The sequence below is a fragment of the Xyrauchen texanus genome, chromosome 21 (assembly GCF_025860055.1).
Source record: "Xyrauchen texanus isolate HMW12.3.18 chromosome 21, RBS_HiC_50CHRs, whole genome shotgun sequence".
Taxonomy (NCBI): Eukaryota; Metazoa; Chordata; class Actinopteri; order Cypriniformes; family Catostomidae; genus Xyrauchen; species Xyrauchen texanus.
In genome coordinates, this window is record NC_068296.1 from 15,404,759 (window position 1) to 15,419,343 (window position 14,585).

The 14,585-nt window shown below is 37.3% G+C and overlaps 1 protein-coding gene across 7 annotated transcripts in view; it reads right to left on the reverse strand.

The window, feature by feature from the left end:
* Nucleotides 1–120: 120 nt before the first annotated feature.
* Nucleotides 121–14,585, reverse strand: part of LOC127661261 (ryanodine receptor 1-like) — a 126,573-nt gene continuing 112,108 nt past the window's right edge. For all 7 annotated transcript variants that reach the window (XM_052151895.1, XM_052151893.1, XM_052151890.1 and 4 more), the window contains 15 exons: nucleotides 14,485–14,573; nucleotides 14,164–14,332; nucleotides 13,631–13,717; nucleotides 12,893–13,210; nucleotides 10,974–11,104; nucleotides 10,824–10,866; nucleotides 10,599–10,732; nucleotides 10,190–10,250; nucleotides 9,931–10,077; nucleotides 6,525–6,659; nucleotides 6,286–6,442; nucleotides 5,720–5,784; nucleotides 3,365–3,465; nucleotides 3,221–3,272; nucleotides 121–3,059 (listed from right to left, as the gene is read on the reverse strand). In XM_052151895.1, the coding sequence (XP_052007855.1) occupies nucleotides 2,964–3,059; nucleotides 3,221–3,272; nucleotides 3,365–3,465; nucleotides 5,720–5,784; nucleotides 6,286–6,442; nucleotides 6,525–6,659; nucleotides 9,931–10,077; nucleotides 10,190–10,250; nucleotides 10,599–10,732; nucleotides 10,824–10,866; nucleotides 10,974–11,104; nucleotides 12,893–13,210; nucleotides 13,631–13,717; nucleotides 14,164–14,332; nucleotides 14,485–14,573 (1,785 nt within the window). In that variant the 3' untranslated portion in view covers nucleotides 121–2,963. The remainder of the gene's footprint in view (nucleotides 3,060–3,220; nucleotides 3,273–3,364; nucleotides 3,466–5,719; nucleotides 5,785–6,285; nucleotides 6,443–6,524; nucleotides 6,660–9,930; nucleotides 10,078–10,189; nucleotides 10,251–10,598; nucleotides 10,733–10,823; nucleotides 10,867–10,973; nucleotides 11,105–12,892; nucleotides 13,211–13,630; nucleotides 13,718–14,163; nucleotides 14,333–14,484; nucleotides 14,574–14,585) is intronic.

Here is a 14,585-nt window from a genome sequence, read left to right on the forward strand (position 1 = left end):
TACCCACACAGACAATTACCAGGTAAAATGTGCTGCTTTTCAACTATCAAATCACACAGGTATAAACTAGCTGTTTTACAGTAAATTCTAGTTTATGACTTGACATTCAGTTTGACCACAGGGCACTCTCAAGACCACATTTACCACAGTAGTTATTCAGTATCTACCAAAATATAACAAGAAAATTATTCTGTAACATCTATAAAGATGTTAAGTATACTTAAAAATAGATTGCATATATTTTTTAATACATTTTAGCAAACTTCAAGTATAATACATAATAATGTAAGATCTCCTCTGTAAGCATTGATATATTCTGCCATAAGTTTGTGACAAAAAAAAAATCCCCCACTGAGATACAGGAAGTGAAAAATTAACAACAGCTCTTGCTGTGAGGTTGCATGCACAGACCACAATTACAATAAGCCTTTATACAGTTCTCATTGCCTGACTTATTAACCCTGATGCTCTGTAAAACAAATTAGGACACATGTAACAAACATCATATTGGTGGTTTGATAATGACTGTGAACTAAATCTCAGTTTCACCCTCATCTTGACTATTAGTATTAGGTATCAAGTAATCAATCACAGTGTCTTAGGGCAGATTGGAATTGTACAAACACATTTACGATTACCTCATTAATAAATCTTCAGTTTTAAAGAACATTTGAGACAATGTATTTAAAAAATGAAGTCTGGAACATTTGACCCTCATATAAATAATTCAAAATAAATTCTCATGAACTATTTTAAAGAATAAGCGACTGTTCCTGAAGTAGCTATTTTAAAGTTAAAGGTATAGTTCACACAAAAATTAAAATTCTCTCATCAGTTACTTAAGCAATAAGGCATGATATGCCGTGCAATATTGTGAATATAATCATGGCTGAAGGGCATTGTTAGGCATGACGTGAATCTCTACTTTCACTTTCAAAATGTGAAATAATGTGAAAGTGGGCTTTAATAGTAAAAACTAACTTCAATATTGATCTGTTTCTCACCCACACTTATCATATCTCTTGTGAAGATATGGATTAAACCACTGGAGTCTTATTGATTAATTGTATGCTGCCTATATGTGCTTTTGGACCTTTCCATTCCACTTGCATTGTATGGAAATACAGAGCTATTTTTCTAAAATCTTCATTTGTGTTCAGCAGAAGAAAGACATTCACATTTGGGATAGCATAAGTGTGTGTAAATGATGAAAGAATTTTCATTTTTGAGTGTACTATCCCTTTAAGGGAACAACGAACACCTGTACTTTCATGGCTAAAGAACAGAGTTCAGACAGCAATGCTCTTAAAATATTGTGATCTGTTTAATGTGCATTAAAACACAGGATTAGGGCTGATACACAGTCAAGTTTAAAGTAGAGAGTGGCTCTCTTCCCTCTGTGAGCATTCAGAGCAAAACACACCCAAAGACCATAACACACACTTGTGCTGTCTGCAGAACACACAAGGTGAAACATGCACGCAAATATATTTGCTCAAGTTTCTGTCACTTGGAGACTTCTGATGCACATATATCAGAGTCTTACACCTACATACTTCATCTATATTTATCAGAAAAATAACATGTGAGATTTTGCCAAGAAGAAAAGAATACAAATCTGAAGGCAAAACGCATAATCTTTGTTATCTCTACATGTTAACTGAATTCTGTTTTTCTCCCAAAAAGGTACATAATATATACTCAAGAGCATCTTAGTAATTATTTGGAGCTCCAACAAAAATATAATTAAAATTATATATATATTTAAGATGGTATTAAGTTGCAGTCTGAACAGAATAGTTCCTGTCAAGGTCATAAATGACAGTATAACAACACTGATTTCTGCACACTCACATTTGAACTGCACAGGTAATAATATTGAAACACTTGTGCATATAGATATACTAGTGCTTCTTTTCCATAATCAGAGTAGGAGGACATTGTCTGGTATATCTAGAGAGGAAGTTTAGAAAAAAAAAAATGAATCACTAAATATCCCCATCCCTCTAGATTTCTAATACAGCAGTGAGCAGCAGGACACCATGTAAGTGTATGCATGTCATGGACACAATGTCCCATTATAAGACTCTAGAGTGCAAAACATGTGGCTTAACCTTTTTACAGTTAAAATTGCACACCATACTATATATCACACCGTACACATAAACAGACAGTTGAAAAATTGTTAATTCTTTGAAACCCAAAATGGGGTGGGGGGTTGTAATACATTCCTCTCGAGAATAAAATAGTATTATGTTATTTAATAGATAGTTGTGTAAGATAGTTGCATACATTCTCACATTCGCACGAGGTGCCAGGTAAAAAGTCTGGCTTAATATAATATTTGTCACATATAAGTCACAGAGCAGGATGATACCACTCATATGGCTATATTTCTATGTTATACATAAATAAATAAATAAATACAGACATAAAACAAAGCTAAACTATATTGGTTAGAATGAAAGATTTTAGAAAGCTAGTGCTCTACACATAAAAAGATCTTTACAGACTATCAATAAAATCATCATAATTCAATCCTCACTGTAGTAGTAGATTTGATATTAGACACTGTGATTATGTTTACATTCAAATTGACACACAGACAAAACAGAGAGAGGAAGGTTTTGTTAAGAGGTGTTCATTTTGGCTTCTTTTATGGAGAAGGCCATGTAGTGTAGAAAATACCTGCTTCCATCTCTCTGAAACACAATTTTAAGCTAATGTCTCTAATTTAGTCAAACACATGGGGACATCAAAAGGTATTATGAGGGAATTTACATGGGCAGTTGGGCAGTTTGATGTGTTATTTCTTAAGATGAGGGTCGAGAGAACAGAATCAAGGCCACAGTCGGTCATTTATCCCTTCTTTTGGCTATTTTTCACAATTTTATCTTTGACCCTCATAGCTGAAATTATACTCAGACACACAAACACACACACACACTTTCTAAGATGAAGAATTAGCCAAGTTGATCCTCGTATTGCTTCCTGAAACAGTCACCAGCAGGGTAGAAGTCCCAGCATCGCTCCTGGTACATTTTCCACACATATGACTCCTGCAAAGAGAAAGAAAATGTAATAATCAAAGAAAGAATACATTTTAAATTCAGCAATTGTAATGTACTAACTTGTAAAGAAGTAAACTGATTTTTTTTAATTTTTTAATTTTTTACTAAATACAATGAGATTGAACATTGATAGGAATAAATACGATTACCTGTCCTGTGTGCTCCGTTTCATCTTTATTGATTAAATACATCAGGAAGAACCTGCAGGGCAGAAAAGAAAGGGATTAAAAATAAGAAAACGAAATATTTATCATCTCACTGTTGCGCAGTAAAATATGTTGTAATCCACTTACATGTAGTTGGCTAAATTGTGCTCCTCCAGTGTATGTGTCTCAAAGCCATGCGGAGTCGAGTCAAAGTAGTCGCTTCCAATTCCACAGATGAAGCACTTAGTCTATGAAAACACAAGAAAAATGAATGGATATACACAATATATATATATATATATATAATAATTGAATGCTGTTCCTCATTATGGATTAGTTTTCATGGAACCTCATTATGTTTTTATATTGAAAAATGTTGGTGTCAAAAGAGTAACATCTGTAGTTTGATCTGATGTGCCAATTTGAAAATTTCAGTGATTTATCACAAGAGAGCAGGGTTAATGTTAATCATGTTGTCCTCGTACGAGGACATGGGGACTTTATTAATGAAAAACCCAAGACCCGTCTGAAAGCTGGAAAATGCTGCCTTTCGGAGACTTTATATGGAGGCAGGATGAAAATAAGGTGCCTTTCAAACTATTCTGAGATCAATGCATTCCTACAATATGCTGTATGTTAAGCCATTAACTGATTAGGCAGCAAGGTACTAGTATAGCCGCCTTATGCAGCCAAGTGTACAAATTACATTTTGCACTGATCGACGTGATTGGTAGTCATTGAATTATGTCGAACAATACATAGATTTAGAATTGATGGAGCTAATTTCTGATTTTTCTTTTTGAAATTAACAATTTTTATTGATTCACACACATATATATATATATATATATATATATATATATATATATATATATATATATATATATTTTATATATACCTCATAAAACAAAACATATATACAAAGAATCAAATTTAACCCCAACTATTACCCCTCCCAATACCACCAAGTGGTGTAGCTGAAGATACCTAAAACATTTTTTTTCAAAGGATTTCATTGCACCACTCTCATAAAGATCACCGAGTGTATTAACCCCCCTTGTGATCCACTCTGACCAACAAAAAAAGGGGACTTATTAATGCGTAGTTTGAGGTTTAGCCATAGGCTCGAGGCAACATTTACATAAATATTTGAATTAAACACTCTGGACACTTTTGCAATGTGAAACAACGGGGTGTGATTTAACTTAATGGAATTAATGGAAAGGCTTTGCAATGGCAAAATATGGGCAATAACTTCTTGTTCAATGCAGAACCAGGGAGGGGCTCTTTCAGGTGGAAGCGACCAATGAGCCAAATGTCTGAGACCGAAAACATAATAATTAAACAGAATCTTAGGTAGGCCTAGTCCACCCTGTCAATCGGCCTATGCACCTTATTCAAATGTAATCTGGGGCGCTTACCACTCCAAATAAAAGAATTTGCTATACTCTCAAATTGCAAATTTTGTACATAATTTTTACATCTAACTGGATCAGGGAAGTTTTCACTTGGATCTTTGTCCTTTTTAAGAATCAGACTGATCCAGGCTTGTGTCATGGTTGGTGGAAGCTTTCCATTCTTTAATGATTCCATAAAATCTTCTAACAAAAGTGGAGCCAGTTCTGTAGCAAAAGATTTGAAAAACTAATCGGCAAAGCTGTCAGGCCCCAGAGCATTGCCTGTAAGCAGGGCCTTAATTACCTCATCAAGCTCCTCCAAGGTTATCTAAGAATCAAGATAATTTTTTTGCTCAGTCGTCAGCTTAGGAAGTTCTAATGGTTCCACAAAATTTGTAATATCTTCATCAGTAGACGAAGATGTGGAACCATAGAGATCACAGTAGAATTCTTTAAAAGCATTATTAGTATCAATGGCCATGGTAAAAACGTACCACCAACAGATTTCACTGAGGGAATAGCAGAAGTAATTTCTGATTTTTCAAATGCTACAGCACTAGCTACCACTTCTTTGTTTGACAATGCAGAGAGAGAACATTGAGATTTTGTTGCCAAAGTATGTGTATATATATATATATATATATATATATATTAAAATTGATACAAAAAACTACTTTCTATAGCTTGGTATTAATTAAAATCTGATAACATAGTCCCACTGTCCCCATATGAGGACATACATTTTTTAGAAAACTATTTGCTTTTCTAAGAGATTAGTTTGCATGGTTATTAGGTGCTACTAGTTACAACTCACAGATGGAAATAGGAAATGTGGGATCATATGCAAAAACTTTGGAACATTAAGGACTGATGATATTCTTATTTGGTAACAATGTTGTAACAGTGTCATTTCTTCAGTATTGCTTAAGGCAAAATATCAATCTTTGTCAATGAATGCATTTGGCCCTGAAATATATAAATAGAAAATATGGCCCACTGTTGGGAGTATGTTTAAGACAGTATTTCGTCATGTTGGACATTTGAAATTTATATTATTGTGTGATGCTTGGGATGAGGTGTCTAAATGTAGAGAGAGCAGTTGTACCTCCATGTCTTCTCTGACCTGCTCCTGCTGATCTCTCAGCTCACCAAATGCATCAATGATCAGACCTGCATTCAACACAAACATCAATTCACTCTGACAAATATCATGTCAAATCACCTGAACAATCATATCAATCACTACAGTCTGACTTTGATATGCACTACATGACCAAAAGCGTGTGGACACCCAAACATCACAGCCATATGTGCTTTTTTTGTCAAGGAATTTCAAGATTTGGTCCTCCCTTTGCTGCTAAAACAGCTTTCACTCTTCTGGGAAGGCTTTCCACTAGATGTTGGAACATGGTTGTAAGGATTAGCTCCTACTCAGACACAAGAGCATCAGTGAGGTCAGGCACTTAAGTTAGTTCAGATAAGTTTCAGTAAATGATTTATTTGAGGACATTTCTTTGTTTAAAAGGGCATTGCTAGTACATGCTAGTAATGGGTGTAGCTGAAATAACAAAACTTTTTTATTACCAGGGGGTGTCCAAATATTTTTGGCCATGTATTGTAGATGCAGTACAAGGCAGAGCATGGTGGGTTTTCTCTAAAACTGTTCCTCACCCTGAATGATGGCCAGCAGGATGACGATGACAAAAAAGAAGAAGGTGATATCAAAGACCACACGATAAAGTTCATACTCATCACCAGCCGGATCCTCGATCTCATCTCCTATACCACCACCGGCCCTCACACCCACATACATATGGAATAGATAACACTGAGAGAGAAGACAGAGCATTAGAATGTCAAGTGTGAAACAATAGGTGATTAGAACATACATAGGCACGTGTAACACTTACAGTCATCATGTCGTCACACTTCATATCCGGTTCATCTTCATCCTCACTCATGTTGTAGAATTTTCGGAAGAAGTTGAAGGCTACCACGGTGTAGAGGTAGACCACCACAGCAAGCAGACCCACAGTCATCATCAGCTAAAGCACAATCACAATCAGTATCAGCAACAATTTAACTGCTTTTGAAGAAATAGTTCTCACAAAAATGAAAGATCTGTCATTATTTACTCAGCCTACTGTCACTCTAAACCTGTTTGTCTATGTTTGTTACATGGAACACAAAAGTGAAAAGTCTTCACAGGGTTTATATGCCATATAATGCAAGAGAATAGTGACTCTGGTCTGTCAAGATTGAAAAAAAAAATAAAACCACAGTAAAAGTAATCCATATGATTTATGCATTATATTCCAATTCTTCTATAAAGGTACATTCACTTTTTTGTGATGAACAGAATTAAATTTAAATGACACAATTAAGTAAAATCTCATTGGGTCTTGCAACGCGATGAAAAACAATGAGGTTTGATGTTATCGATGTAGCCGTTACATTTGATTTCAGAGTGCTGTGATAATAATTTTATTTGATTGGAGAGTGAATAACAACTTAAAGGTGCTGTAATTGCTTTTAGCCATTCTAGAATTTCCCAAAACTAAACTGTTGGATTAGCCACGCCCCCTCTTTCCAAAACCCACACTCCAAAGATATCAAATGAGCTTCAACATCCAAGTAGGTGTAGCTGCAGGCCGAAGACCTCCAAATGGGGACGAGATGTCTGAAAGAGGGTGGGGTTTCTCCAGAAGGGGGTGGGTTTACTCACAAAGGGGGTTTGCTCCAACTCCAAACTCTGGGCATCACTTCCACTCATGGTTAAAGTTATGGAAAGGGTAAAATAAGGGGCTCCCTTTATCTTTAATGGTGGATTGGAGCTCTCGCCCCTTTTTGGAGCACTGCCTGCAGCTATATCCTACACTCGACATCAAGCAGAAGGGGTTTTTAAAAACAACAGCAGCAAAATAGTGCCTTCAACTGACAAATCTTATAAGAAACCTGTCATAAAAATGTCATTAAGCCTCAATAATTTGCTGCAACTAAAATACAACGGGAATGCGCAAAATGATTGACAAGCAGAGAGCGTCAGAGACCGCGGCCTGCGGAAACATTTTTGTTTGCTGTTTATAGTGTCAAAGATGGGTGAGATTTCTCTGGACTCTTACTTCAGTGATATCTTTCTGGGAATATGACATTTTTTGGCATACTTTTCCATGAAAAAAACAGCTTACAACACCTTTAAATTTTATTCTGTTCATCACACAGAAGAAGATTTGGAATTATAGAGCATGAGTCCTATTGATTACTTCTACTTAGTTTTTATGTTTGTTTTGTTTTAGCTTGACAGACCAGAGTCACTGTTCACTTGCATTATATGTCAAATAAAACTTGTGAAGACTTTTTTTTTTTCACCTTTTGTGTTCCACTAAAGAGAGGAAGGCATATGGGTTTGTAGCGACATTAGGGAAAGTAAATATTGGGTTAAATATTCCTTTATGATAATGCACTAACTAATATTGGTTAGTTACAGTTTTCCTCCATTTGTTTGGCTCATTTCTTGAAACAGAAATTACATTCTCAAAACAACATGGACAAACCTCCAAACCACTTGGCAATTGTTCACAACAGAATTGAATTTCTCATTCATTTCATCATATTGCAAATGTCGAAGTACATGTCTCAGTACATCTTTGCAAATGATTAAGTACAGCTAGCCTACATTTAGCACAATTTCCAAGTGAATAGATCTTGTTGATCTAAACTGATTGTTTATTCTCAGTCTAATGGTTGTTCGCTCCAAAATGTGTCAGCGTCATTTCATTTTATAAGTCATCACATGCACAATATTCTGTTCAATTGTCAAAATGAGTCAAGAACATAATACCATGAATACCATATATGAATCCTTTGGAACATTTGATACATTTATTACAGCAATTGACAGTCAGGTGAAACTAGAACTTGACTAACGAAGGAGGAGTTTCACACATCTCAGATGACCAATCAAACAGTATGTTTAGTTACCTGACAGGTGCTGTCCATGGCTGTGAATGCTGCCAAACATGTAGCCTATGTAAAGAGCTTGACCATCCAGGACCAGTACAATTTCTGAACATGAAGGCACCTGGCCAAGTAAATGAACAAGGGCAACTGCCTGCTCGAGGAAGAGGAAGAGGAAGAAGAAGAGGAAGAGAAGGAGGAGTAAGGGTGCGTGATGGTGGAATAGGGGGAAGAGGCCGAGGAGTGGCCGAGGTGTGGCCACTCACATCCCCAGTCTTCGCCCATAAAATACACAGAAGCTCCTCATCTTCTTGGACCGCCTTCATTTGGATTTGATTCCTGAAAATGAGAGAGGTCTCGTAGGGCCTCACCTACCACAATATGTCATTGTATGGGACAATGTGAATTTCCACCATGGGCCGCTCATCAGGGCCTGGTTCACTACTCATCCAAGGATGGTCATGGTGTTCCTACCACCTTACTCTCCTTTCCTCAATCCTATTGAGGAGTATTTCTCCGCTTGGAGGTGGAGAGTTTATGAGCTTCGGGCTCAAGATCAGAGGTCCCTGCTCCATGCAATGGACGCTGCATGTGAGGATATTACAGGAGATCAGTGTAGGGGATGGTTGCCACATGCACGCCGTTTCTTCACTCGTTGCATTGCAAGGGAGAATATACGCTGTGATGTGGATGAGAATCTGTGGCCATACAGACAGCAGTGTGTGGATGGCCAGGAGGGTGAGGACGGTTGCCAGGAGAGGGAGGGTGAGGACAGCGACCAGTGAAGAACTGTTAGTTGTGAAACTCCAGCTTTATTTACAGCACTGTAGGCTGCATATCCTTTTCATTGTTTTTTGTTTGTGTGTTTATATTACAGTATATTATGCTGTATACATTTTATACACAATTGTATTCTGTTAGCTAGACAAAAAAACAGTACAGTAACCATTGTCAATGAAGGACTGGGCTAAGACTGAAAGGTGGACATGAGGGATATTTCAATGGTCCTCTGCCATAGTGCCAAAACATCTAAACATTTTGACTTGCAGTGCTTACACAATGCCAAAGGGACGAAGCATTTTGGGGGCACTGACTGTTTAAATGAGAAGGAAATTTAGTTTTCAAGCATGAGTGAACAGTTTTGGGAGAGATAAGAGCTTTTGCAAGTGAGCTATAGTGTTGTGCTGAACTGTAAGACTGTTTTGCCAAATGATCTTAGAGGTCTGAGAATGTAATTTCTGTTTCCAAGAAATGAGCCAAACCAATGGAGAAAAACTGTAATACAATAAGTTAATATAATAATTTCATACTGAGAGAAGAGTTCTATAAAATCTCAATCAAATATGATGATCTCTATACCTGTTTGCCATTGTGGGTTACAGAGGACAGGATGGTGCGTAGGGTTTTGACCCCCATAGCGATGTCCAGCAGATGACAGGCATAAAAAAAATTGTTGAAGTGGCCAAGCACGGACATGACCATATACCAAACCAGGTACAGGAAGGTCTGGGCCGAATAAGAGCGTGCAACATGTATCCAATGAATGACAATTTTTGTAACTGTAAATATCTTTAACTGATAGAATTGTATATGAAAAAATAAATTTGCTGAAACTTACATTATCAGTGAAAACAACACCAAATTTCCAGATCTGGTACTTGATATCAATAGACGTCAACCTGTGTATTCATGAGGTGAGATTTTTAATCTTTTATAATGAGAAACAGAATCTTGCTACTAACAGTACCCCAGGACTATCACGCAGTACACATGTCAAAAGTATTTGGACACCTGAACGTTTGTGCAGTTCTATCCAGTTCATCCACGCCAGACCACATTGGTAGTCAATTCACCCCATTCTACGATAAAAGTTTTTCCTAAGGAGATTGTGTGGCAGTAAGCATGATTTTGTGCATCTGTTAGTAATATATGTAGCTGAAATAGCCAAACCCATTAATTGCAAGGGGGTGTCCACATACTTTTGGTCATGTAGTGTACTTATCAGTGTGTCATGCATTCATCTTTACCAAGTGAACATTGAGGGATCAGGCTGAGGTTTCTTCTCGTATGTCATAGCACTGACGTCTAGAGAGGCTAGGTCCATTCCCAGAAGTTCAGCGATTCTCTCTCTACCATAGATATCACCATACTTGTCTAGCACCTGCAACACAAACCCACCATGGAGACTCTCACCGACACCTCTCAATGCATAAAGCAAATGTTTACACACACAAGAATAGCATGCACTTGACCTTTCTCTTCACAAATTTGTCCCAGTAGTTGTTGGGGAAACTCCTGGAGGCAAATAAAAGGGAATGACATTTCAGTTTGCATAGCTGTCATCAGGAAACGTTTGTACACATTTATACATTTTAATACATTATTATGTTTTTTTCAATTACGGTGTATTGAGGACAAGTCTGTCCCACTGGCCCTTGATGTCATCATCCTCTGGCTGCTCAGTTACATACAGACCATCAAACTCCAGTTTACGGGCCAGCTCCTTCTCTCTCTTGAAGATGACCAAAGGAACCTGGACACGTACAACACTTTAGTAGCTTACAATGGCTTAACCACCTTCTTGGTTTTCAGTATGTAGATGTATATATATGGTCACAAAAAGTATTCGAACACTTTGGTCACACTTAAAAAATGTAGGAATGTCATTACATTAGATAACAAAATATCAAACCAAGCGGCATTTATTACAAGATAGCACAAACATACTTTACAAGAAGCACCCCCAGATCATCACTAATCTTCCACCTGGTCTTCCAATGGTTAGATGGAGACCTCAAGAGGCCTAAAGCCACAGTGTCTGGCTCCAACTGCGAACTTTGGTGAAGGATTGGTAATGATCTGGGGGTGCTTCAGCAAGGCTGGAATCGGGTAGATTAGTCTTTGTGCAGGACACATGAATCAAGCCACGCACAAGGTTATCCTGGAAGAAAACATGTTTCCTTCTGCTCTGAATATGTTCCCCAACTCTGAGGATTGTTTTTTCCAGCAGGACAATTCTCCATGCCACACAGCCAAGTCAATCAAGGTGTAGATGGAGGACCACCTGATCAAGACCCTGTCATGGCCAGCCCAATCGCCAGACCTAAACCCCATTCAAAACCTCTGGAATGTGATCAAGAGGAAGATGGATGGCCACAAACCATAAAACAAAGCCGAGCTGCTTGTGTTTTTGCGCCAGGAGTGGCATAAAGTCACATTAACAGCATGTCAAAGACTGGTAGAGAACATGCCAAGCCCCATGAAAGCTGTGATTGAAAATCAGGTTTATTCCATATTAATTTCAGAACTCTTCCTGTTTAAAACATTAGTATTGTGTTTTTAAAAAAATTTATATGAACTTGTTTTCTTTGCATTATTCTAGGTCTGAAAACACTGCATCTTTTTTGTTATTTTGACCAGTTGTAATTTTCTGCAAATAAATGCTCTAAATGACAAAAATGTTATTTGGAATTTGGGAGAAATGTTTTCAGTACTTTATAGAATAAAACAAAAATGTTATTTTTAGTCAAACACATAAATAGTAAATCCAGAGTAACTGATAATTTTGCAGTGGTCTCTTAATTTTTTCCAGAGCTGTATATACACACATATTATATATTTACACATGCATACACTCACTGAGCTCTTTATTAGGAATAATATGGTCCTAATAAAGTGCCCAATGTGGTCTTCTGCTATTGTAGCACATCTACCTCAAGTTTTAACACGTTGTTCATTCAGATGCTCTTCTGCTCACTCACTGCTTGTCCAGAGCGGTTATCGGAGTTACCATGGCCTTTCTGTCAGCTTGTTAATGACAGAGGTCTGGCCATTCTCAGTTGACCTCTCTCATTAACAAGGCATTTCCGTCTGATGATCTGACGATCACTGGATGTTTTTGTTTTTGACACAATTCTGAGTAAACTCTAGAGACTGTTGTGTGTCAAAATCCCAGGAGATCAGCAGTTACAGAAATACTCAAACCAGCACGTGAGCCCAAAAATAGTGCCACAGTTGAAATCACCGAGATCACATTTTCTCCCCATTCTGATGGTTGATGTGAACAATAACTGAAGATCCTGACCAGTATCTGCTTACTTTTGCACTTCAAAATGGGACCAGTTTGTTAAAAGTAATTTTTAAAAAGTTAGTTCCGAGAAAAGGTCTATCATCATTTGTTTACAGATGCACTTTTATTTGATATTTTGTTTTTTTAATGGATTCATATATTTGTAAGTGTGGCATAAGTGTTCAGATTCGTTTTGGCACCACTTTACTTCTGGAATCCTCCACTATAATGAGAATACACTGAGCTCCTGACCTTCAGACAGTTGTAGCCGATGATACACAGGAAGGAAATTATGGTGTGTAGAATGGAAAAAAAGGACATTGCAGGCTGCATATATCCAGTGCTCTCTTCCAGGAAGTAATAGACAAACCCTTCATCATCATCTTCCTCTCCATTCTCCTCCATTCCAGAACCATCAGCCTCTCCACCAGAGCCTTCAAATGCACCAGAGCCTTCAAATGCACCAAATGCACCAGAGCCTTCAAATGCACCAGAGTCCTCAAACGCACCAGAGCCCTCAAACATAGCTGATCCTTCAAGCTCCTCCTCACCACGGGGGCTGTCAGACACCTAAAGGAGTGCATGGGGCATTACATTTCCTTGACTAAGATGAACTGATGTCATAAAATATCAGAGCCACAGGGAGTATTAGATTTATCAAATTTAACAAAGATTAAAGGGAAAATTCACCCCGAAATTAAAACTGTCCTCATCATTCCAAACCTATATGACATTCTTTTTTCTTTGGAACACAAAAGAAAGTTTGGCAGAATGTTAACCTCAGATGCAATTAAAGTTATGATCTAATGCATCCCTATAAGCTGCAATTCTGTGCAACATCTGTATTCCATGGACGAATGAAAGTCATAAAGGTTTAGAATGGCATGAGGGAGATAAAATGATGACAGAACTGTCCTTTTTCGGTGAACTATCCCTTTAATAGCTTCTAATACATCCCTATAAGTAGCTGCTATTAATTATTACACTGACCCTGTAGAAGAGCAGAATGAAGTTCAGGGCAAAGGCGATGAACAGAGCCAGGAAGCGCAGGTTGTAGAAATTGCGAGAAAGATAATTCTAGAAGACCAGAAAGTTAGAATTTAAATCAATGTATATAATCTTTGAAGACTCATATATACATTTTACGTACACTATATGGCCGATGGTATGTGAACACCTTACTATCTCTTTAAGAGGCAAAGCCAAACCCATTATTTAGAAAGGGGTGCCAACAAACCATTTGGCCATGTTTGCTGTAAAAATTGGTTCCCTGCAATTGTTCCCATATGGATCTAACTCATAGTTTTCTTGGGGTAACCTAACATAATTAGGTTGATACAGACATGTTAAATAATATTTTGACTTAAATCAAACCAGTAAACATAGATGATACGCCATAAAGCACATTTTAGGTTAACATTTGTTTTCAGCCTAGTGTAATTGTTCTCTATGTAAAATGTGTAATCTAAAGTAGAGAACAGATAAAAATACAGTTTATCAATAACAGCTTTAAATGTTATTACCATGAATTTGATTCTTTGCACTTCAAGCTCATTCCAGAGTTCAAAGCCCTCTTCTGCCTCTTTCTTGCCTTTCTTTGCTTTTGCCATTGCCTTTTTCTCCTCTAGCTTATCTTTTTGTTCCACTGGCTCCGTCTCTGCCTCCTTCTCAGTCTTCTCTCCATTTTCAGCACTTTCAAAGACAGCAAGAGTGATAACTAAAAAAAATTGTATGGCCTACAACAGCAGGTTTTTATATTGAAAAGGAATGTTATTATTATTTGATTACCTGACACAATGCATTCACTTATTGGACATTATAGATTATAGTACTCTATTACTCACTCTGCTTTTTCTGGTTCTGGGGTGGCTTCTTCCTCTACTTTCTCCTCTTTTACCACCTCTTCTTGTCCTTCTCCTCCTGCTTCTGCCAACTAAACCAGACA